General features: G+C 38.7%; 3 protein-coding genes across 5 annotated transcripts in view; 2 read left to right on the top strand and 1 right to left on the bottom strand.

Moving 5' to 3' along the window:
* The first annotated feature begins 719 nt into the window (after positions 1–719).
* On the top strand, positions 720–3,373 carry LOC122086177 (ABC transporter G family member 1-like). Its single transcript, XM_042654907.1, has one exon. It carries the CDS (start codon positions 906–908, stop codon positions 3,060–3,062), a length of 2,157 nt encoding a protein of 718 aa, XP_042510841.1. The 5' UTR covers positions 720–905; the 3' UTR covers positions 3,063–3,373.
* A 5,421-nt stretch (positions 3,374–8,794) lies between these two features.
* Positions 8,795–9,792, top strand: LOC122086127 (uncharacterized serine-rich protein C215.13). Its single transcript, XM_042654837.1, has one exon. It carries the CDS (start codon positions 9,014–9,016, stop codon positions 9,680–9,682), a length of 669 nt encoding a protein of 222 aa, XP_042510771.1. The 5' UTR covers positions 8,795–9,013; the 3' UTR covers positions 9,683–9,792.
* Positions 9,793–10,995: 1,203 nt separating this feature from the next.
* Positions 10,996–26,236, bottom strand: part of LOC122086569 (SAC3 family protein A-like) — a 29,226-nt gene continuing 13,985 nt past the window's right edge. For all 3 annotated transcript variants that reach the window (XM_042655480.1, XM_042655481.1, XM_042655482.1), the window contains 10 exons: positions 23,725–23,826; positions 20,887–20,984; positions 18,685–18,823; positions 17,760–18,248; positions 17,506–17,646; positions 17,191–17,250; positions 15,345–15,475; positions 12,002–12,135; positions 11,660–11,895; positions 10,996–11,533 (listed from right to left, as the gene is read on the bottom strand). In XM_042655480.1, the coding sequence (XP_042511414.1) occupies positions 11,435–11,533; positions 11,660–11,895; positions 12,002–12,135; positions 15,345–15,475; positions 17,191–17,250; positions 17,506–17,646; positions 17,760–18,248; positions 18,685–18,823; positions 20,887–20,984; positions 23,725–23,826 (1,629 nt within the window). In that variant the 3' untranslated portion in view covers positions 10,996–11,434. The remainder of the gene's footprint in view (positions 11,534–11,659; positions 11,896–12,001; positions 12,136–15,344; positions 15,476–17,190; positions 17,251–17,505; positions 17,647–17,759; positions 18,249–18,684; positions 18,824–20,886; positions 20,985–23,724; positions 23,827–26,236) is intronic.

Here is a 26,236-nt window from a genome sequence, read left to right as displayed (position 1 = left end):
AAAAAAAAAAATTAGGGTTTAAAAAAATTGGGATCATATCGGCTAGGTAGGCTGATTCGGGTCGAAATTGGTTGATCTCTTTTTAAAAACTAAGGTTAAGGCACATTTGAGTCAATTCTTATTGACTTATCCTTGATCTTGACTGAGCAAGGTAATTCAAATCTCAAATATGGAGTTTTAAACTCTAAACTTCATGGAATTAAAAATTGGTTTCGGATCCATTGTATCAGTGAACTGATTCTTATTAAACAAAAATTAAATCGGACCCAAAACAACTTTATTTTTTATTGAAATTGAGGGTAAAACCGATCTGTTATGACTATACATGTTGGTATCGGGATTGACCGATACATGGATGAATATTTAAGGATTTACTATAAATAAAAGTAAGGTTAGAGAGGTGGTTAAAGAGAGCTTTGGTGTTGGAGGCTCAACTCTAAAGAGACTGAGGAGTGGAAGCGGAAAGAATTAATATTTACCAAAAAAACAAGGAGGCAATATTAATAGATGAAGGGAGAGGTATACAACTTCTCACCTACTCATCAGCGGTGCCGGTGAAGGGTGGTGACGCTCTTCAAATGTGGAGTTAACGGAGTTTACTAAATTGGGACGGCTCGTTCTTGTGTGTTTGTTTCACATAAACACTGTTCACAGCTTTCCAATATACTTCGTTAAACCCCAAACCCCGCCGTCAGAGTAAACCGTTATCTTTCTTCTCTTTTCTCACGCACTTCCTTCCTCTGACCTCTCCACTCTCCTCCCCCCACCTCAATAAAACTATAAAACCACAAGCTCGAGTCCCATTAAGAGACTTGGAACTGATAGTACCAGTTTTAATCCTGCAAGCTACTTTCTTGATCTTGACAGCCAAATCTATCACGTTTAAAGACAACCAGCGACAACCCATGGAGGTAGAGAGTCTTTCTTGGAACCCAAACTCCAGTAGCTCCGGTGCATCTCCCATGCTGGGTCATCTCTTGAAGCAAGTCGGAGACGTTCGAAACGGTAACGAGACTCCGACCCACCAGGTTCTTGAGATGAGCGACGGCAGTCATGGGCTTGAGCCCAGATCCCTCCCTGTCCCTTTCGTTCTTTCTTTCAGTAATCTCACTTACAGCGTCAAAACTAGCCGGAAAATGAAGTTCCCGTCATGTTTTGGTCGTACGAGGAGTAAGCTTGGAGCGGCGGGTGATATGGTAGTGGCTGATACCAGTAACAACTCCAACACCAAGATTCTCTTGAACGATATCTCCGGCGAAGCGAGGGATGGGGAGATATTAGCCGTTCTTGGAGCCAGCGGGTCAGGGAAATCGACGCTGATAGATGCTCTAGCGAATCGAATCGCGAAAGGGAGCTTGAAAGGATCCGTCAATTTGAACGGCGAGCCTTTAGAGTCTCGGCTTCTCAAGATGATCTCTGCGTACGTTATGCAAGACGACCTTCTCTTCCCAATGTTGACGGTGGAGGAGACGCTCATGTTCTCTGCTGAATTCAGGCTACCTCGCTCTCTCTCCAAGTCTAAGAAAAAAGCTAGGGTTCAAGCTCTCATCGATCAGCTCGGTCTCAGGAACGCCGCGAAGACCGTGATCGGAGATGAAGGCCACAGAGGTGTCTCCGGCGGAGAACGCCGCCGTGTTTCAATCGGAATCGATATTATTCACGATCCCATAATACTGTTCCTGGACGAACCCACTTCGGGGTTGGACTCGACGAGTGCATTCATGGTGGTGAAGGTACTCCAACGAATCGCTCAGAGCGGGAGCATTATTATCATGTCCATACATCAGCCGAGCTACAGAATCATTGGATTGCTGGACCGCATGATCTTCCTATCACGCGGTCAAACTGTATACAAGGGCCCACCTTCAAGTCTCCCCGAATTCTTCGCAGAGTTCGGGCATCCGATCCCGGAGAAAGAGAACCGAACCGAGTTCGCTCTCGATCTAATCCGCGAACTCGAGTTATCCCCCGGTGGCACAAAGGGTTTAGTCGAATTCCAAAAGTCGTGGCACAGGGAGCGTCCTGCGATTCTCGATTCAGATCGTCAGGGTCTATCCTTGAAAGAAGCTATCAGTGCGAGCATTTCAAAGGGGAAGCTAGTCACATCGAAGGCCTCAAGGTTCGTGAATCCATTCTGGGTTGAGATCGCGGTTCTATCCAAGCGATCCGTGATGAACACGAGAAGAATGCCAGAGCTTTTCGGGATGCGATTAGGAACGGTCATGGTTACCGGTTTCATCCTAGCTACCATTTTCTGGCAACTCGACAACTCTCCCAAAGGAGTTCAAGAACGATTAGGGTTCTTCGCCTTCGCAATGTCAACAACTTTCTACACCTGCGCAGATGCACTCCCTGTGTTCCTTCAAGAACGATACATCTTCATGAGAGAGACAGCTTACAACGCTTATCGTCGTTCCTCCTACGTCCTATCCCACGCCATCGTCGTCATACCATCGATAATCTTCTTATCTCTGGCGTTCGCGGCGACGACATTCTGGGCGGTGGGTCTCGCCGGTGGCATTAAAGGGTTCTTTTTCTATTTCGGGATCATATTAGCTTCCTTCTGGGCTGGGAGCTCGTTCGTGACATTCTTATCAGGGGTGGTGTCACACGTGATGCTTGGTTATACAGTGGTGGTGGCCATATTAGCTTACTTTCTTCTCTTCAGTGGCTTCTTCATCACAAGGGATCGGATCCCAGTTTACTGGTTGTGGTTTCATTATATGTCGTTAGTGAAGTACCCATACGAGGGAGTGTTGCAGAACGAGTTTGAAGACCCCACTAAGTGTTTCGTGAGAGGGGTCCAGATGTTTGATAATACGCCGCTGGAGGTGGCGCCGACGGCGACAAAGGTGATGTTGTTGAAGACTTTGAGTAGCTCTCTAGGGATAAACATAACCAGCACCACCTGCGTGACAACGGGAACAGATATATTGATGAAGCAGGCCGTGACGGATCTAAGTAAGTGGAATTGCCTATGGGTAACCATTGCTTGGGGTTTCTTCTTCAGAATTCTATTTTACTTCTCACTCTTGTTGGGAAGCAAGAACAAGAGGAGGTAGAAGACGACCATGCAGAACTGTTTGGCGGGAAATCACTGTTTTTTTTTTTTTTTTTTTATGATTTACGAAAATTTGGGTTAGGATTGGTACGTCATGATGGGTGGGCTGGGTTGGCCAGGTTTGTTGCAGGTTAGATATGGACTATGGACTTTTTTTTTCACTATTTCACACCAGTCCTGTTTTTTCATTTTTTATAATTTGGGTAATTTCAACTATTTGTTCAAGCTCTTTGTGTTCACATGCATGTTCTTATTATTATTGTAAAATTCTTGTGTAATAATCTGTAATTTAATGGATCAATCCTTCTTCAATATGTAACCTAACCATGTATTAATAAATTTTCTTCCTCTTTTCTCCACCAAAAAAAAAAAATTCTTCCTTTCCCATTTCTAATTATTATACCTAGGGTCCTAGGGTCCTAGGGTCTATGGGAATTTTTGTTCTTAAACATTATCATTGTTCTTGTTTCATAATATTAATTAGTAGTAGTTTTAAAATGTGTAAGCCTATATCCAGAGAGAGAGAGAGAGAGAGTTTCCCACCTGAGAAGACGTTTGCCTTATTTTTTCTAGTTCCTATTCTGTTGTTCATGCAGTTATGATGACCTAAGAAAAGTAAGCATTCTATATATTCCAGTTTCTACATTGAAGGTTTGATCGAGAGGAGCATCAACAGGATATGCATACACAGGGTTTTCCTAGACAGAGGTCAAGAATCAAGAAAAAAATCTCTTTTCTTGATCCTTAGATTGTCACCTCTCATGTGAGATGGGGTTGAAGTCCATTAGATTGATAAATCTTAAGATTATTTATTCGCTTGTCAAGTTTTAATTTAAATGGAGTTTATCAAGTGACAAGTTAACCTATCGTTTAAATACCTCATTTCTATATTTGTCACATTGCAAATTCAAAATTTTGTAGACAAATCAGGTTTTTAGTCGCAATGGAGTTTGCCAAGTGCAATGAACCTGCAACTCGATCAAATACCCCATGTGTATATCTGTTATGTTGCAAATTCAATGAGTACCAAATTTTGTAGACATATCAAATTTTAATCCAAATAAAATTTTTTAAATGGCAAATCAATCAAAAACTCGATCAAATACCCTGTATGTATATTTATCACATGGCAATTCGACGGCCCCATCTCTCCAACTCTCTTCCTCTCCCTTTCCCATGCATGGTCCATCTCTCACTCTCCTTCTAGTCTAGATCCTCTCTCTCTCTCTCTCTCTCCTACTACTACTTTTTCCCTCCTACTAAATCCATTGATGAGAACGAATTAAAAATAAATGCATTAAATACCTGTAGGTGATGTTATAAATGTCCCATCTTTAATCAATTGCCACACCAATTTCAACCATAAAAGATATATATATTCACTTGCGTTTGTTGATTTTGTCTCTTTCATGACTGAACGAAACCTTATGAGGCTTATAGATTACACACGTTCAATTTAAATGCTCACCTAAACCATATATAACAGATAAAATATTGGAAATAAGGGTAAACCCATTTATATTTAGATCCAATGTAAGAAATGCATGACGTACAGGGAAACCATGCACTTGGATCTACATCCTAGGCAAATCCCAGATAGTACTTGGATTAGAATTGGAATTACAAAAATAAGTGCATCAAAACCACTAAAATATCATACGTAATGCAACGGAAAATAATAAATATATATATGAGAGAAATCATGTCCGTCTAGTGTTTTCATGCTCACATATAGTCCCTGGTTTTAAGGGTATGTGAAAAGCCACCCATGTCTCCCTAAAAATAAAGACTGTTTGTGAACGTCGGGAGCGCTAGACCGGTAGTGTTACTCTTCCAACAATATATAGACTTAAAAACATACAAAAATCAATGTATTGATCAAGTAAGAAAATTGAGTAAAGTCTAAACTTCAACGTTTTAATTTGTATTATACAAATAGGAAAAAGGTTCTCAAAACCATTGGAGTAGAATATGCTAGCACTACCTCTGTGTCTGTCTCTATCCTCATATGAAATGACTTTACTATCCTGCTATGTACAATACTATTTTATTGCATTTTTTTTTTCTTTTCATGTTGTACTCTTCTATGCCGCTTGCTTAGAAAATCCTCTCTCTCTCTCTCTCTCTCTCTCTCTCTCTCTCAATATATGACCTCATGTGCAAATGCATGTGCAAATGTTGTAATATTCTTTTAATTGCTTCTTATTTTATTTCTAAATTTATTTAATACAAAGGTAAAAAAAATTTTAAAAAATAAAAAATTATCTTATTTTAGTACAATATTTATGTAAAATGATAAGATTTACCTCTATTGAAAAAAATATCTATTATTTTAAAAGAGCAAAATAATAAAATATCAACTTTTTAGTTCCCCATTTGATTAGAATAGGATTTTCCCTTAGGCTTTGTTTGGTTGCAAGGGGAATGCAAATTTTTTTATGTAAAGTGGAATTTTTTTCCCAGAAAAAATAAATTTAGATGTTTGATTGCAAGGGAAATATATTTTACATGTGAAAAAAAATTCACTTAACCATTAAAATTTCCCTTTTTATTTCCCCATCAAAATAGGAAGAAAAAAAAAAAAACCTTACTCTCACGATCTCTTTCCCACTCTTGCGACTCTCACCCCACTCATGATTCTCAACGATTTCTCTCTTTCTCTCACACGACTCAATTAGGTTTGTTTTGACCAAAAGACTTTGGGTTTAAGCCAGATGGAGCATTACTGATCTGTTGGGTTTGTTTTGACCAAAAGACTTTTGGAATGGGCGTTTAAGTCGTTATCACTTGTGATCTATTACTGTTTTCTTTGTGATAATCTTTTATATTATTTTAAATATTTATTTATGTTGCATTCATTTGATATATACAATGAAATGGTTTATTTTGGTTAGTGATAGAACATAGTATCTGATGACATTTGGTTTGATTTGGTACAGACCTTTAATGACCTGATTCACATAACCAATATAAATTTTGAGGAGCGGGGTGGGTTCTGGATTGAAAAGTACTCCTCCCCCCCCCCCTCCTCTTTTGAGGAGTTTTGTTGGATTATTAGTTTTTTAAAATTTTACATCAATTTTACATCCAACCAAATAACTATGATAAATTAATTTCACTTCGCTTCTATTGCAACCAAACAACTCAAAAGGAAAAAAAATCGTTTCACTTCCCTTCACTTCTCATTTCCCTTGCAACCAAACGTAGCCTTAAATTAATCCTTACTAAAAAAAATTTGGAATCCACTGTTTGGACTTGGGATGAATTTTATAAAAACTATCGTTTTCTTTGCTACACAAAACTCCACATACCTAACAATAATCCTCCACATGGTTGCAGGTCATCAGTCACCACCACTTCATCATCAGTCACAGAGTCCATTAATCATGGATATGTATGTTTTATGGGGTCATTGACAATTCGAAATTGATAGCCCACAAAACTGACAATCAATGTTCATGGTCGTTACTGTCAAATTTTATTAATTGTTACCCATACTAGTCCAGACAATTAACAATTTGAAAATCTATTGGCTTTAGTAAAAACAAGAAGAAGATGAAGAAGAAGAAGAAACCCACTTGGTTAAACAAATAGTCTGAATCCAAATTTGTCCCAAACTTCAGACTGATTTATCAGAAGAGCAAATGGTAAACTGGGTTATATATACCTTACACCAGAACTTTCTTCTCTTGTGGGGTTAATAAATTATTGCACAGTTTGTGTGTAGATGAGAACAAGTATATATGGATGGGACCCGGTGAGGTTACTGAATCCTACCAACTATGGCTCATAGGGAAAATGAAAGTGACTCCAATATAAGATCATATCTTCCTTTTTGGCTCACATTGGTGAGGAACAAAACTCAAATCACGTCTTTATTTTCACATGGGATAATGGGTTCATTTTGATCCACTCCATTAAAGTAATCTATATGGGTACGCCACCTCTTGACTCAGCGTTCAAAGTTTTTCGACGAGATAGCAGTCTCTCTGGTAATCCTCTTAAAAAAAAGGTGCATTCATTGCATAAGATTTGCGTCACTGCAAAGTCTGCGAAGAGTCATAATGTATACAACCCTCTAATAATATTAGACAAGGTGTTATTCTCTGGCTCTAAGTCTCTCACCCAAAATTACAGCGTAGATGATGTTGTCCTAGGTTTAGCTATTAGCCAAAGCCTCAGCTAAGAAAACCCCATTTAATTTCCATACCAATAAGAGAAGTTACATAGTAGGTTAAGAAACTACAGAGACTCTTATGCTATCAGCCAACACCAGACGCATTTATACTAACAAGGAAGAAACCACTTACCTTGATTTACTTTTGTCACTGCTAAGTTGTTAACCAAGTAATTATTTTTCAAAGGCATTCAATGCTACAATAGTGGTTGACAACCTCTTTTTACCAAACAAAAAAAAAAACTGACTGCCAATCCTAGAAGCTAGGGGTATGGTGGCAGAAGCCTCGTGCTACATGGTCTATTTAGGGTAAGAGAACTCTATCTGCTTATCATCAACGCATAATTCAATGAGAAACTACGTAAAGGCATGCGGGGAAAGAACAACTTGGTCTTTTTATGTCTACCTTTATCAGGGTGTAGAGTTAGGCAAACGAATATAATAATTTTTCCCTATTTATTTATTGGGTAAGAGAACCTAATCTTCTTGCACAACTATTATGCCAACACGCAAGTCAATGTTAAACCGCATAGAGATATCTGGGTGGGGACAACACAGTCTTTTCTTCTTATTAATTTTGATATTTGTCAATTTTTACATAAAATTTTATCAAATACAATATGAACCGAATCAAATCGAATCAACACCCTCTTGAATGGTAGGATTGGTTCATTTACTTTGGGAATTAATTGTAGAGCAACACTAAAAGGGAGTGGTTTTGGTTCATGACAAGTAGTTGGGCCATGCGTGTCAACATGTTAAATTTTATCTTTAAAAAAAAAAAAGGGTTAAATTTGGTTGATATTATGGTTTTAAAATTCGAATTAGAATTGATTGAATCGGTCAAGTTCAACTCAAAATCAATTGGGACATATTCTGGGTAAACCCGATTTTACCCATATCAAGTCCAGCCCCATATTAGACCGAGGCATGGTGAGTCTATTGATTCCGATTTATGTTATGGATAAATACACCCTCTAAGCTTCTTTGCTCATTTATCACTTTTGAACTCAAATAGAATTGACCAAGTTCTACCAAAAAAAAATATAGAATTGATCACGTAATAAAATAAAGCTAAGCAACTGATCAAATTGCCACATGATCTCATCCTCCATACCGTCAACCCTAGTGTACATTGGACGGTTGAGAGTGATTGACATACGCCTTTCACATGATGCGCTCTAGGGGACTGGCATCCTGCATATGATCAAAACCCACATCTTCTGCAAACGATGAGATGCAATGAGCATCAAACAACTAAGAACATCTGAACACACGACTCTAAGGGTTCTCAATCACCCAATGCTCATTGCACCAATACAGCGACTTAGATGATTTTCACTCGGTCCATTGCCACATCACTTTTTTTTTTCATCATATTACCACTTCAGTCTTTACAATTGGCACAACTTGGTGCTCATAGTTTAATCCAAGATTCCATGAGATACAGGCTATGAAAGAAAATTCATTGAGTCTCTTCAACCGACCAGGTTATAGACCTATTTCTTTTTTTTGGAATAAGAACACATACAACTAACATGAATGGTTTTGATTGCAAGATCAAGACATTATTTTTGTACAGATAAATCTCTAAGAGGGGACCCATCTAAGTGATAAGATCCCTTCTCCAAGGCAAAACACAGACACAGGTCCTTACAGGAAGAAAGCAGGAGAAGAGGAGGAGATAGCCTAAAAGACAAGCCAAAATCTCAGAAAAGAGAGGCTCCGAAGTCTGAACTGAACCCAGAAATTAGGAAGAGGGAGAAGAAATCAAAATGAAGATGCCAACAATTTCATCATCCACAAACCCATTATTTTCTCCACCTGCTTCTGCCTCTGTCTCTGCTTCTTCCTCTTTCACCTCTCTACCAATTACAATAGTAAGATACCAGCAACTAAGATTTCAATCTTCATCTTCTTCTTCTTCCTCCACAATTACGAGGGCTGTCGATCCGGAAACGAACGCCTCCTCCGACACGACGGAGACGAAACAGCCATCGGCGGCAGAAGACGACGGAGTCAGCTTCGAAAACAGAGTCGCACAGGTGAGACTCAGGTATCGCAGCGGGACTGGCAAGAAAGCTGACGCCAGGAAAGGTAAGAGGTCATCTTTATCATCATCATCCAAGACCAAGAAAGGCGGTGTGTTTCTGCCGCCGGTACCTTTGAAGGAGCCGGTGTCGGAAGGTCTGAAGGTAGAGTTCGGATTCTGCCCTTTCACTGAGAGGCTCAACGGGAGGTTGGCAGCTCTGGGACTGGCGGCGCTGCTGCTGGTGGAATTGGGTTCCGGCAAGAGTCTTGTCAGTTATCATAAGCCGGCGGTGGTCTTCATTCAGGTCTACTCCATTGCTGCCGCATCGGCGATCTATTTAAAGTACCAGAAGGAGAAGATCAGCATTTGGCCTCAGTCGTCGTCTTCTTCTTCTTCTCTCAATAACACCTAGACTGATATTAATACTTCTCAGAACTTAGAAGAAGTAATTACTGTTATCAAAAACTTATTTATTGTAAGACAATAATTTTTGGAAAAATAATTTATGCTTGTTTGATGGTATGGCTCTTAGCATATCCATTTTTGTATTTAGAATTAAAATATATTTTTTCTAATTCAGTATGTTAAAAAACATTATCCCCAAAAGCACGAAAAGGTTAATAATTGAATCTCAGTTTGAAATTTGACACGGACCAATCTAAATTACATTTCACATATCAATTTTGTAAAGATTGTCATACCACCATTATTCCACGAGCCAAGATAAAAGTGTCATTCTAAATATACTCAGTTTTTGTCAGATTAAAAGACATTTAATTTAAAATAATTATAAAACTGCTTTTTCAGGTGAAGAAGAGAGGCTACTTGTTAATGAGATTTTCGGTTTTCATGTAACTTAGAAAATGAGAATAAAAATAGGACGTGGTTCATCTCCATCCTCCACTCATAGTGAAGAGAGAATCTCTTCATCCTTCTCCTTTGACCTTTAAATTAGATTGAAGAATGATATTTTTAATCAGGATCATTAACAATAAAGGACGTTAATTAATGATGAACCAAGAATCCTACCATAACCTCACATCACCATTGATGAAGAGCTGAAAGAAAACTTGATCCATAAAATTGTCATGCCCCTCAGGCATAGGAGCAAGTCTAAAAACATTGTGGTCGCGGGTTAAAGCCCACAGTAGGCAGCACAAGATAAAGGTACGTGTTCAGCCACTCCGATAGTGTTGGTTTGAAAGCAATGAGAAGCCTGCGTCCAGCGCTCTGCCTTATTGCGCTAAGAGGTGGTAGAGATTCCAAACCAACACTAATCAGTTAAGACCCACTCTTTCAGCCATTGGAAGCTCCCCAAGAGATCGTGTAGAGTGCAGACCAGATGAGATTTCAGTGTTTGGTTTCTTCAGCTCTAGAATTTGCAAAGCGTGAGATGCTCTCCTCTGCTTCTCACCCCATAAAGGTTATCCCAATTATGGAGAGTGCAAAGCCAAAGTCCATTGCCCTATATAAAAGAAGCCTAAAACATGATAATGTGACAAGATTCTGTATCATCCAGTCTAGAGGAACTTAAAATTCGTCATCAGCTGATCCAAGGAACAGTCAAAATCACATAATCAAGGAGTGATCTTCCATGTACCCCAGAAATAGGGTTCGTTGCTTGGAAGATCATCCTATGTCCCCCAGATGTTATTTTATACACTGATCAAGCTCGAAGAAAAAAAAAAAAAACTCTTAAGAGTTTCCACATCAACACGGCAAAAGTTTCTATCAAGGGACCAATCTCCTTCTCATTTAGCTTTTTTCACCTCTTACATCCTATATCCTCTAAAATATTACACGCAGCATGGCTGGAACAACTGCTGCTGCAGAGACGCCATGGGAAGCAAACTTTTAAACCTTCTTCACATTTATTGCTTCACCAAGCTTCTGGATTGATACTTGCATTAATTAATACACCAGTTAGCCTAGCAAACTGTCAAAAAAATATGAAAAGGAATAAAAGGGAAAAAGAAAGTTATCCGCTTGTGTGTCTGCACCTAGACACAGCTGGGCATGAAAAGGCTGTGCTTTCCCACCGCACGCCCCATGCGCTGAAGATGTCTCCGCGTGGACTCTCATTGGTCTGCATGTTGGCACAGTGGCTACGCAAGCAGGTTGCATTCTCTTGCCCTAAAAGAATACAATACAACCAACATAGCCTTCATGATGTTCGTGTCAGAAAATCATTAACAGCAAGATTTGCATCCCCATGTGCAACAGCATCTTCAGGTTCCGGCATGTAAAGGGTGGAAGAGGAAGCCTGCAAATCAAATGCACCGCACAGTTAAATGAATAAATACAACTAACAAAGCACACTGCAGAAACATTAATTGACAATAAGCCCTTGAAAAGCCGATGCATCCGAAGAACCATAATTTCTGCCTACCTTTGTGTCCAGCTGCATCTCTCCGCTGTTGTCTGTGATAAGGCACGCACCATGGGCCCTCAACCATTCCTCACATTCCTCCAATCCGTCCATGTCTTTTTCTTCACTTCCTTCTGTTGTTGGCGAGCCAGTTCTGAAGCCTAGGACCTGAGCAATGTATGCAACAGGAAGTGTAGGGCGATAGGCACGAGACATGCATCTCACACCCTCAAACCGCATCTTCTCGACGTAGAGATCTGTGGAGTGATGGTCTATGTAAATATGTGTGCAGAATTTTAAAGAGGGTATACATACAATTAGTAAATCTACTAGGGTTTCACTAAATTGACAACATATACCCACCCATAAGGCAGGTGTTCAAGTTGGGAGCCATCTTGTACAGCCTGAAGAACAGGACATGGTTCCCCGATGTAACTGCTGCACGGACTGCAAGAGCATGCCTGAGAGCCTCGTCCTTTTTTGCTTCATCTGATAATCTGGCAGCAGAAATAAAGTACAAAGAGACTCAACACAATAGAATTCGTTGGAGTCATGAATGAACGTGTAACAAGTTGAAAGTTTTGAAGTCAGTGTACTTGTCCAATTCTGTTTTTCAAATGCCAACTCTAAAAATATAGCAACGAGGAAATGCTACTGCTGTGACTATATAGATTATAGGAATCAACAGAAGTTAGAAAATAGGTGGCCTGCTCAACTAAATCAAACCTTATGATATGAACAGAAAACCAGCAGCAGTACCTCTTGCTTTCGGCTGATGAAACTCAATCAATACACAACCAATCCAACTCAAATCTGAAGACAAGACTAATAACAAAGAACACAGGCTATTGAATCCAACAATCAAACTCAAAAAATAACAAAGAACACAGACTATTGAATCCAACAATCAAACTCCCAAAATAACAAAGAACACAGGTTTTTAAGGTCCGCAATCAAACCCAGTGGAAGTGAGGAAACCAGTCATCCGGGTTTTGGATTCACGATATAGTAGCTAACAGAGGGTAGGGGCTGGGATCAGAGTCACCCTTATGGTAAGTAGCAATTCTCCAAATCTGGAGAGGAAAAGACTAAGGGAGATCGATGAACTCTCCCTCAGCCCTTAGGGTTCGGTAGCAGCAGGGTTTAGGGTAAACAGGGAACATTATGAAGAAAAAAGAATAGGAGCAAAGATTCCTAATCTAATAATAAGACTAAAACTGAATTGAACTATACCTTGTAATGTTATCTAAAACTAAAATAAAGACTCAAAATATAATGGACTCTTCTCTATGAAATCTACACCAACAAAAGTTCACATAATTACCCCCCCCCATATGGATATAAATCCCTATCAACCCTGGTTTGGTCCAAAAACCCCAGGTTGGGTCGCTCAAGGATTTAAGTATCGGAATTAGGTATCGTATAAGAGGGGTGATTTTAAGAGACCTTGTTTCGCATAAGAGAGACATAAGACACGCTGAAGATACATGAAGATGGTAAAAAATTGCATGGATGTTCTTGTGACACATATAAAACATAATTTTGAAGCATAAAACACCTTATTCTGCAACATGTAAATATATACTATGACTTGATGCAAGGATCGAGTCGTTCTACCTGATCTAGTGAACGACTCTACCTGATCTAGTGATGCATAGACCCAAAAGAGAGAAAGAGAGAGATATAAATATGCAACTTTACCTCCTTTTTGCCCAAATATATTTCGACCTATGATTTATGCACTGTAAATTCCCAAAACCCCCAACTCAAATCGAAGAAAAAAACAAGTTTCCAAGGCCGTAGGTTGCTCTTGGTTTCATATCTCACACATGGTTTCTGTTTTGCAGGTTTAAAAAAGGCGTATTGAATGTACCTTACCTGTATTGATCCATATTGGACCATATTGGTCCAGACACAGTGGAGCTACTGCATCAGAACCTTTTCTCAGAAAACTGTTTATAATGTTTGAAAAAGTTCAAGATATCCATAACTTAGTACTTGTTTAACCAATAACTACTACCAGCATTTATCTGCACTGGTGTACGGAGCAGTATATTGATTTAGTTAATAAGTATATCTAAATGTTATTCATCATTTGGTAATCACCTAAGTAGCTCTACATGCATTTAATATGAGCATTGATGCATAAGTAGAAATATCCATGTATATCAACAATAAGCAAGGTAAAACATTACATTACCCAAACAAAAGGGGGGTGAAGTGTTTCTTTTTATGATATTTCTCTTGCCGTGATATTTTCCAACAATCCTTTTGCTGCACTTTCAATGCAACCATGACATCTCATACCACATACCACTGTTCTTGCCCCTTCTCGTTCCCCTGGTTGCTCCCTCGAGAAACTAAAAAAAGGGTGTACCGAGTGCACGAGGCTCCCACCACTACGGGGTCTGAGGGTCATAATGTACGCAGCCTTACCCTTGCTTCGCGGAGAGGCTGTTACCCAACTCGAACGTGCTACCACAAGGTCGCAATGGAGCAGCCTTACCGTTGCGCCGAGGTCCGCCCTCTTGCTCCCACTAGAAACTACAACTCCTCTATCAATTCATCGCTAAATAGGTTCTAAAATCTAGTTAAGCAACTATCTCTCCTTTCCTTCATTCAAATCTGCTGATGGTTTCTGATAAAAAAAAATGTTGTTTGCTTAAGCTCTGTCAAGGGTATGCCCTGTCATATTATTATTCTCTTTCCTGGAAATACTAATGATATATTCTATCACTGAATCTTTTACAATTGCAATTTCGTCCCTTAGATCATTATCTGATATTGTTCTTAGACCATTCCTCTACAAATATCTTATCTTGTGTATAGCTATAAAACTTCTTAGCTAAACTATTAGCCTTTCGAGTTTGTCTCTTGTAGACCACAGCTAGTCCATTCATTCTCCAGTCCTATATCCAAAGATTCCAAGTTATATGACTAGCTGCTTCAACTGTACTTCTAAACAGAGTGGTAGCCCCCGTCTGATTCTCACTTCAACAAAGTGCAAATGAAATTTGCATAACTCTAATTCTAGGCCAACTAACCCTTACCTATCTCACTTCATCTAGTTTGTGGAAACAACCTAGCATACAGTCAAAACAAGGATTTTTCAGGGTCCATGGATAAATGGGTCAGCTAAAGATTATTGCCGTGTACTAGGCCATGTTAACTAAAGCACTACAATTTAAAGATCCAGTACATACCAAGAGAGTTTTGTAGTCGCCTAATATTAGTGCATCTAAATTGTAGCGTTGTTCCAAATATTAATAGTTCTTACAGTAGCAATTTCAATAGCCATACTTATTTTTCCTGGTCCAAGCATTAAAGAACTCTGTGCAGGCAACCCACCAATATCTGAACTTTTTCCAATGTATTGACAATAAATGTCAAAATCACCGTGAGCAGTAGATGTTGGACTACTGAGTTTGCAAAGCAAAAAATAATACCACGGAGCACTACTACTATGTATTCCCAACAAATGCCAAAATCACAGTGAGCATTAGAGCATACTACCGAGTTAGCAAAGCAAAAAAGTAATATCATGGAGTACTACTACCAGTAACAGAAGACACAAACATCCTAGTTCCCACACCCTTAAGGAACCTTCCCACATAACAGTCACCGCATTGGATCTTAAGAGGAGCGCGTTTCAACTTTCAATGCAATCAACATCATGTAAAAAGGATCAGTGGAAGCATGTTACAACCTTGCCATTGATGATAAAAGATCTCTGTTGTTATTCGAATGCAAGATAACGCAAAGTAAGTTGTAAGCAGAAAATTCCATATTGCATCCCTTGATTCCTTCTGCATAAAGGCTTTTCAGTTGTGATTGGCACTGCAAACAACAAAGCAGAGTCAATTCAATAATGAACTAAAAAATTGCAATACACAGAAGAATGTCACATTAATAATATGCAACTTATTGATTTTGATTACTCCATATCCGACTAATATTATGGTCTTATCTGACTAAAAATCCATGAATGTGGTCACAAACATCCTAGTTCCCATACTCATAAGGAGCTTTCCCACATAACACGGTCACTGTATTGGAACCTATAAGGAGCGTGTTTCAGCTTTCAATGCAATTCAGCAAAGAAATCTGCAACCTACTGCTTCTGATTACCATATCTGACTAATATTACAGTCTTAACCAACTAAACATCCATGAATGCGGTCAGCTTTTTTCCTAATAGGAACTTACCCACTGCTTTTGCACTGCCCACCGCAAGCACAGAGATGAATGTGTCAGGTTCCATCATTCTAAAATATTCAGCCAAACCTAAACAGGAATCCTTTATTACAACATCATAGCACCTTCTTGGAAACAATTAATTGCACTAGAGCCCAAGTGCACTGACAGATAAGCCAAGGTTAGCCAAAGAATCCCCTTGGCATTAGAAGTGACATATCACATTGCTGCCTGGTTGATGTCCGAAGTAGGAAAGGGTTTCAGCATCCTCGATGGGTGCAGGTAAAGAAGCTAGTCTAAAAGGTTAGTGGCTTGGGATATATTGATAGCTATAGGTAACATAATAAAGTTGATAGATAAAATGAGAAGGGCAGTCAATATAGCATGTCTCCAAGAAAACAGGCGTGATGGAAGAAAAGAAAAAGAAAGGCTAAGAAGATTGATGGATATAAAACTTTTGAACAAATGAAAATAGCAATTCGAATGGAGCAGATAAAGTTCTAAAGAATGAAATTATAATTGTTAAGAAAGGTAAAGGATAGAACAATATTAACTACACTTAATTCTGTTAAAAAAAACTAATGGGAAGTGCTTACATATCTCAAGTGGGCCTGGATAAAAATAATTTTAAATTTTTTTTGGCCAACATATTAACCCAAGAAGTTCAAGAGGGAGGAAAGGAGGAGTTTTCATGAACTGGGGACCCCCATATGGAGATGAGGAAAACATGGTAAAATGCATGACAGAATTCATTGTAGATATGAATTTAGGCAGAAGAAATGAGGGGATTCAGCTTGAGAATCTGCAACACATATGATCTTGAAATAGCAAACACATGATTATGAAGTAAAAAAAAAAAAAAAGGGAGCACATACTGACATTGAAAAGAATATGATCCAGATAAACTTTTTCTTCTCACAAAAAGGATAGATAAACCCACATATGAGGGTTGTAAGGTAATCCTAAGAGGATGCATAGCTACACAACATTTCTTAATGTGTATAAAGATATGAACAAGAAGAAAAGAGGAGATTAGTTCATTATTGGCCAAGGCCTAATTGAGTTGAATGAGGGATTTGTCCTTCAGGGCTTAACAATGGCCATATTATCAGAACCAAGTAATTCACATAAGATCCGAGTCAAGAGCAGCATGTCTGAGTAAAATAGTGTTTTCAACAATAAAGAAACAATAATGATTCTTATTACATGTAATGGAAATGCTTGAAAGAAGGTGCTCAATTAATGCCTATTAGGAAATCACGGCTACGACTTTCCTCTAATCTTCACAGATATAGCGCCCCCCCCCCAAAAAAAAGAAAGAAAAAGAGGAGTCCAATCACAGCAATGAACCTACTAACCTGATTATATTCTGCCAGGTCCCCAGCCTCCAGTGCCAAACGTGCATGTGTTTCATACACCTGAAAGAAGCGAGCATGAAACACATCGTACACATTGAAGAAGAGTATTTCTAAAGGCAAATGGAGTGGCGTGAATTTATTAAGGCTAAATGGACCTCCATAAGATACAATCATAATTCAACAGCAGAAGAAAGAGAAATTACAACTGAATCAGACAGAAATGAAGGACCAAGGAACCTTTTGGACAAGGGATCCAAATCCAATATATCCAGAGAAAAATTACAAACACGAACCATAAAGGATAATGCAATATACCTTAACAGTCAGTACATTGCGTATCCTCTGTACGGTCAAATCCTGACGAATCGATTTCAACTGATCACATTTGTAGAGGTAGTTTTTTGGAAAATTTTGAACCATTAGGAGAGCTTTTTCTAACACTTCTTCTGGTCTAACCTGTAATGAAATACAGTGTTTTCTACATTTATCATCGCATTGAAAGAATTTCCGCTCAAAATATCTACAAGTTAAAAGAGTTGAGACTCGGAATGCAACAGAGAGGTAATTACAGTTGCAGGATCAGGTGCAGAAGTAAGGCGCAAATAGCGCTTCTCAATTTCCTGACAGGTTCCTTTGACAGTAAGCGAATCCCAATCAATATCTTCTACAGCCCTGTTGCTGCTATCTTCATAGCTTCTGCTAAGCTCCAGAACACTAGCCCTTCTAGAATAAAAACTTCTAGCTCCAACAGCCTTTTGCCGAAAGTGCTTGACGTATGCTCGATGTCCATGTGGCTCAAATCTCTTTGAACGATTTTCACGCCTTTTCCTTTCCTCTGGAGAATCTGCAAGTGCTATTGCACTTGAATAATATGCTGTCAAACCCTGTTCCTTATCACTCTCACTCGAAGCACCATCATTTTCAGCAGCACCAAGAGTATCACCAAGCCGCAGCTTCTTAACAGGCCTCTGAGAATTTTTACTTGGAGTTTGCTGTTGCAATGAAGGGATGGAATTATTCCAACCATCATATTTTCTCTCACATATTCCGCTAGATGACTGCAAAGAGTTAATTTGAATGAGACTAAGTTATTTATCTCAATTCACTCATGAACTTTAAACAATAAATAAATAAATAAATAAATTTAGTATAGGACAGACACGAAGTGCAAAATACAGACTGGTTGTCCAAAATAATTCACATGAACATGTTGTCAAGGATCACCGATATTGGCTAGTGCTGGATGAGACTGATCCAATATACTGGCCTATCCACAGGTAACATCAGATTTTTTTCTCACTGCATCAGCTACACAACCTATTTGGATTCTTATAATCCAGGTATTATCAATGGTCTGATACTAGTATTTAAGCTCACATGGTTACTGGGTTTCAGAACAGGATCACCCCGAAAGATAACAAAGAATATGTCACTGTATCACGGAGGTTAAAGATATCATCACCCATCCCTTTCCTAGAAAAACTCCCAACTAACCTCTTTCACGAAAACATGATTGACAGATGCCAGTTTCTCAACCAACTTCTCCTCTGATATAGGTTCCCACCTGCTTTTGGTACGCCTACTTGGACTTTTGTACTTCGGTAGTGAAGAGACAGCCCCAGAACTCTGCCCACTGCAGCAAAAAAAGCATTATGATCAAGCTCATATGAGACATTTTTGGACAATATCCCTCCTGGTTGCCATGCCCTGAAAGTTCTCATGGTTGAAGTAACTTACAGAACACAAAACTAATCAACATTTCTCGACTGTGATATCAAACATTCTTATATTAACAAATTAACAACAAAAAGAATATGATAATGCTCATATTTACTGTTTAGAATGAAAAAAAAAAAAGAAATTCTCTGACCACTCAGAATCCAAGAGAAATCCTATATACCAGACAGAACTTTTAATGCTATTATAAGTGACTAGTTAGTAGTTACCAATGTTTACTTAAGGACCAGCTGTCTTCCCTTTACGTGTGAGATCCTAGTTCAAATGGTGGCATTCTAAAATCTAAACTTCATGTGCTTTAGAATTGTCAATAATTAAGGTAGCTGCTGCCAGACAGGTCCAATGTCTGGTCCTGCCCAGCTGCATTTACAGTTGGACTACGCCCATATATCCAGCATGAAGTCTGGGATTAGTAAAGGCTTCTGATGTAGATAAGTCACTTGGGCTTATTTTATTGCAAATAAGCCTTGGGTTGTATTATGTATGTGTTAGGCCTTTGATCCCATGGGTTTTCTTTGAAATGGGCCACTTTAATGAGCCTAAAATATGGGTAGAAGATAGGAAAACGGGATTTTATTCATTAGTTTAATTAGTTTCTATTTAATTCAATAAAGGCCCATTAGGCTATTAGTTGATTGTAAAGTCCTCTATGGACTATTAGTTAGTTAGTCCTACTCCATGTTGGAGTCATAAAGTCAAGTCCTAGTCCTATTTTGAATTCCTAGTTGTAATAGGAGTGTCTAGTTCTATTGGGAAACTAGCTCCTAGATGTAGTAGGAGTGTCTAGTCCTATTGGGAAACTAGCTCCTAGTATTAGTATGATTGTAAACTTCCCCTCTATAAATAGAGAGGCATATGTCCCATTATTGGGGGAGATTTGAATAAAAGAAAGTTTGCATTTATGGAAGAAAGTTTGCAACTAAATGCTTAGAGCAGCTGAGATAGCTGTGGATGAGAAGCCCAGGCTGAGATAGCCACTTCCTTTATTCTCTTTCACCCTTCTCAACCCCCCATATGTTTTATTCTTCTTTTTTTTTTTTATTTGCTGTAACATTCAAGAGGTATAATTCAGATTCTGATAAAAGTCGGCAAAAATCAGAACCGATCAGCAATCCTAGTGGGAATAGAGAGAGATCGATCTCCTCTCTTTCTCTCTTCTGTACTCTGTTCAGCTAGGTCTTCAATCAGGGTATTCTAGGCCTCATAAGGGTCCTACGATCCTTACCTAATCACTGTTGGAAGCATTCAGCTGTTGTTCTTGAAGGTTCTTCTCAATTTTATCTCCTAGGTCAAAAAATCAAGAAAGCTTGTAACTTCACAACCAGCCGTCAGAATCCTCTCAACTTTGGGGGTTTTTGTACCCAACCTAGGGACTATCTACGCCCAAGAGTGCAACTCAATCGGACTCCTACAGCCCTGGCCGCACCTCCCTCTCTCCAGCTCTATACTAGGTCTTTCCCTCTCCTATCGGGTCAGGTTTTGGACTGGTTTTGCTCCTATATGGGTATTGTATCCTTGGGGATTTATTTGATGGTATTATTTCTTTGCTTCTTACTCCTATTTGTATTGTTTGGGGTTATAAACTGCGGAATTAGTTACTTGTAATCTACTCCTGCATTAGCTTCAGCCCAGCAAATCCCCTAATATTTGGTGCTAAGTTTAACCAGAGTGTGGCCTGCCCTACCAAAATGCCACCCCAACCAAAAAGGCATAATAAAGGTGATACTTGAAACTAATAAAAGAGCTTGATATTTCATTTGGACTCAGCCACAAAGTATAATACTAAACAATCATAAAATCGATGATGCAAACAATTCAAATAAAAAACAGCAGTGTCTCTTTCTCAATGCAATCGACAGTCATCAACTTTAAAAAGGGTATAAGAAAATTTGATATATTCTAGAATTTTTTTCTTTCAAGAAGAGGGTCAAATTTTATAATCAAATATAATAGACATACTCCTTATTGACCACATGCATATCCGGCAATGGGAAAAGAGGTTCAGTGTCCCAGTCTCGTGTATAAAGTGTACCATCAGCAGATGCTTTTGTAATCATCTGAAATGGAAAAGAAAAAAAAATGAAGTTCAGATAAATTGTGATCCACACCACATCAGACCCAAAAATTTTAATGACAATACTAAGACACTAGTGACACCACCCCTATGAATTCTGCCAATAAACATGCTACCACCAGATTTTCTATAAGTTGTCATGATGATAGATAAAAGAAAAATCAACGAGTAGGTACTAATGAAGGTTGCCTAAAGGCCCTAAAACCTTCATTTTGTCAGAAATTTGTAAACAACAAAACAGTAAAGGAAAGGGTCGCCCCTCACCAGCCACACCATTACCTGGGACCCCTACCGCCATGCTCATTTTCTTGTCACATGAATTAATGATTTTACAATTTGACAGTTGGATAAACCTGGGAAGGGAGGGCCGCTACCTGGATAAGTCACCCATAAATTTTGTTGGCTTATCTATACTCTATAGGCAACTTTCTCACTGAGGTCATGGTTTAAAGTATCTCCGATATTTTAATCCTTGAGTGAGGTGTTCAATGATACCTGGTTACCTACTTCACAGTAAGATTCAATTCTATTCCACGGGGCTTATATATTTCAGATTTCAGAAATCAGGAGCTTTGGGGTTTCAGGAATCAGTATTCATGGCTCTCTCTCTCTCTCTCTCTGGACCTTTCACCCCATGTTTCTGGCCATTTTCTAGCAGGTGTGGCCATTTTGTTCAATATGGCATTGCTGAGACGAGCCTAGGTGACAAGGTGCCTGGCCACTGCTTCAGCTTTATCGGCACCATGACAACTATGGCTGATAGTGATTGCCCTCCCGAATCTGCATAAAGTTACTTTCATTGTATATGTTTGCAATTCAGGAGTGTGTTATTCTGGCTATTACATGAATATTCGTCCCCTGAGCACCTTGGTCTCACTACTCTTTTCTTGGCCAATTAATCCACCAAATCATTTTCCGACCTTAGATTCCACTGGAACAAGCAGTTCACTTGCAAAGCCAGGCGCTTTATTTGGCTTATAACATAAGCACCACAGTAGAATCAACTTCAACCAGAATATTAGTAAGAACCCTCCCGAACAGCAAACTCTATACCGAAGGGGGGTTAGCCAAATAACACCAGGAAAGTTGAGGTAAATCATTCCAACCGTGGTGAAGCCCACGTGTCTTGGCCTCCTAGAGACATTCCAACTGTGGAGGAGACTACAAGGAGACTACAAGTCCCTCTTATCCACAAGTCTCTCTTATCTCTGAAAGGATAAATAGTTGGAGTATCTTCTGAATGATCATAGATCATCCACAATTCCCACTGAGTCACTGTTATTTTGATCTCAATGACAATCATCTCCATAGTAAACTAATCAGGGGATAATCTGGCACGCTCTTTTCCCAAAGATACCATGATAGTGGAGTGGCTCACCATAGGAGCCTGCCCATCAGCAACAGCAGTACAGCACCATTATAAAAAGAGCAACCCAGTGTACGAGGCTCCCGCTACTGCAGGGTCTGGGAGGGGCAAGTGTATGCAGCCTTACCCCTTACTTTGCAAGAGAGGCTGTTTCCAAGGTTTGAACATGTGACTAAAATATAGGAATAGTACAATTTAACCAGTGTGCCACAGTACAGCACTATCAAATTGTTCAAAAATCTCAATCCAAGTGGAATCAAACCTTACCAAGGAGCATTGGAGAAACAAGCAATAAATTGATTCCCAGTCCTTCACATATAGACAAAATGAGAGAAGAACTATTTGATGCAGTGGCATTAGACACTGATCCCATATGGAGTCCTAGGCGCAAACATGGGAGTCCCCACAAGGAGCTGGTGGCAGTCCAATGGGCTGAAATCAAGCTTTGGATAGGTAATGGGCCTAGTTTATAAACTCCTAACGTGGGGGTGAACTCAGTACACGAGATTAGTGTTTTAAGTGTTTGAATTAGATTAGGATACTTTAGCACCCCCTCCCCCACCCCAGAAAAAAAATTGTAGTTCAGATGATCTGGCAATTAAAATTATATTTTTTTTCAAGAGTTCTTTACCAATTGGGCTCTGGACAGGGGACTGGTATTCCAGATGGGTCTGGTTGCTTTTCTTCTCTTCTTCTTCTAGTTCTGAATTCTAATGCAAATCAGTTGCTATCTCTTCATTCCTTTCTTCTATTCTTCTTCTCCTACTACATATTATTTCTTCTAATCGGTAGTACCCTTGTTCTTGATCAATTTTCAGATTGCACTTTTCTTCAATAGCTATCTTATTACTGGTTTGTTTTACTTCAAGTTTCACATATTAGTAGCTATTTTCACTCTCTCCTAATTCTGATTCTGTTTCTCAAGCATTCTAATCAATATTCTCTTCTAGTTTGCTACTATTTTTCCAAGTAGCACTAGGACTTCTCCGCAACTTTTTATTTAATTATTAGAATTCCACCGAATTTTGCTAGTATATTACTCTACAATAATAAACCACTCCGAATCTCCATGCCAACGCCTTGCAGTTCAAAAGGGCATGTGGTTTTTAAAGAACCTTGCTGGGAAAAGACTTCCTAGAATTTTCCGAATATTTCATTTAAAATAATGAAAAAGAAAAATAGCATGTGATAAACAGCCAGGACATGACTGAAGGATAAAGAGATAGCATAGGACACAAATAAGACACCATATTAACATATCAGTACAAGACTAGAGGGTAAGGAGAAAATATAAAATACAAATAAGACATTATATAAACATATCTAAGTACCAAGTTTAGAGACTCTTGAAACTTACCTCCTTCATTATATTTTGACATGCAGCCTTTTGTGAATCATCAATGCAACGGCCCAACGCCCTTTCCACATAAGCACGCAGAGATGTAGGGAATATACCAGGCTTCGTTCAATAAAAAGCACAATAGAAATTCAATTTCCAGAAAGGGAGTAAAAAACAAAACGAAAATTCATTTTTACCCAATGTTAAAGCACAAGGATGAGATAACCAGAATTTTGTATTGACATCGGTTTAAAGTCGAGAATTTAAAAATCTATTGTAGGGGAATGTAATACGGAGTATACAATTTCTCTCAAAGAGAGTTTTTGCATATGAATTAAGCAATAATATATTTATACTTTGTAGAACATATCAGATCCATGTAGCAAACCCTATTTAGTTGGGATAAGGTTATGATTGTTGTTGTTGTCCTCAACTCAAATCAACTAAGCCTTTTCACAACTAAATGGGGTCAGGCCACATAAATCCTGTTTCGCCATTCCACCATGTTTAAAATCATATTTGATTACTTATAGTCATAGTTTTTAAGGCGGTAAGGCGACGGAGGCGTTTGAGGGCCTTTCGGAGAGCCTTAGCAATAAGGCGGGCATAAAGAGTCGCCTTATTGACTAAAGCGTTCTTGTGTAATTTTTTTTATAAAACCAATCTATTTGGCTCAAATCCTAGTTGAATCCTATTACTCATATGCTAAATAAATATTAAAGGTTTATATTCATACCAATGTAAGAATTACTACTATAAGGGAATAAGAAAAAGGTAATAAAAGCAAATGCCTCCATTAAAGAGATATGGGAAAATCAAAATAAGAAAAACAAAAAGAAAAAAATACTCCAGGCAAAATATTAGTAGTGCTCAGATTATCGCAATCTATACAAATTGGAGTCAAATGTGGAGTCAAAACTTGTGCTGCTCATTCATAAGCTCAAATTCAGATAGCCTTTCTGTGAGATTTTCTTTACATAACTAAGTTTTTTCTTCTAATTTCTCCAAAACTATTTTAATAAATACGTTAAGCCCTAATGTTATTAAAAAAAAAACCTGCACTGATCAACTAGCCAAACCAGACAAGTCTTTACAGTCACCGTAGGAAGAAAAAAAAAAAACTAATCATACGAACTACGAAGTCTCAGTGAGACACCGAACAAGTCTTTACAGTCACCGTATGGTGTATGATCAATATGAAAGAAGAAGGAAGAAGCAGGGAGAAGAAAGAAGAAAAGAGAAAAAAAAAACTAATCATATGAACTACGAAGTCTCAGTGAGACACCGAACCTGTCTGATACAGTCACCGTATGGTGTATGATCAATATGAAAGAAGAAGGAAGAAGCAGGGAGAAGAAAGAAGAAAAGAGAAAAAAAATTGCACAAATCAGAAATTAAAAATATAAACTAAAACATACCTGGAGATGTGGAAGGACACTTCGTTGGAGGTCGCCGGAGAAGAATCGTAGGAGGCGGCTGCCGCGGCTCACCGTCAGTTAGTTTGGGGTTTTGCAATTTGGAGCGGAGACTGAGAGAGATGAAAGCAATTCGCCAAAGGTCGCCGGAGGCTATCGGAGGAGAAGGAGAAGTCGCCGGAGAAGGATCGAAGGAGGCTCACCGTCGGACGTTTGGGGTTTGCGATTTGGAGGGCAGAGTCGCAGACTGAGAGAGAATGAGAGAGGCGTGATTTTATTGATTTTGGTTTTATTTTTATTTTTATTTTTTTTATGGTAAGGGTTTTTATTTTTTACATGGTTTTTTATCCAATGCATCACATGTGCATCAGACCTTATACACCTCCCAATGAGAATATGTAATTTGGAATCTTCATCAAGCAATTTTAAAACTTGTTTAAAAAAAAAATTTGATCCAATGCATCACATGTGCATCAGACCTTATACATCTCCCGATGAGAATATGTAATTTGGAATCTTCATCAAGCAATTTTAAAATTTGTTTTAAAAAAATAATAATAACCGATGATCTAGTCCGGATAAGGTAAGGTGCGTCAGCTCTTGCATTGCGGGACAGCATATTCCGACGTATGGTGTTATAAAGTTCTAATTCACGGTAACTTCACAGGAAGAAGCAGATCAAAGCGCCTAACGGACCTATTTTCAAATGTTTTTAGTAATTATGATAGATTGAAGATATACGTGGATAAAAAAAATATATGACAAGATGCATTTAGTCGTCGCTCCTGCGGATGTGATAATGTGTTTAAAAAAAAAAAAAATTCGATCCAATGCATCACATGTGCCTCAAAACTTATACACCTGCCAATGAAAAAATGTAATTTGGAATCTTCATCAAAACAATTTTAAATTTTACTTTAAAAATAGTGAACACATAAGGCAACCGCCCCAGGTATAAGGCGTCGCCTTTCGCGCCTTATGCACTTCCCATAAGTCGATGGGCTGCCTTACCACACATGGACCGCATCAGCGCCTAGGTCGCCTTACCAGTGCCTTAAAAACTATGCTTATAGTTAAACCTAATGTATCCACATCTTTTGTCAATGCTTCTCCCT

Source organism: Macadamia integrifolia, chromosome 8 (genome assembly GCF_013358625.1).
Source record: "Macadamia integrifolia cultivar HAES 741 chromosome 8, SCU_Mint_v3, whole genome shotgun sequence".
In the NCBI taxonomy this organism is placed as follows: Eukaryota; Viridiplantae; Streptophyta; class Magnoliopsida; order Proteales; family Proteaceae; genus Macadamia; species Macadamia integrifolia.
This window is presented reverse-complemented; position numbering and strand designations above follow the sequence as displayed.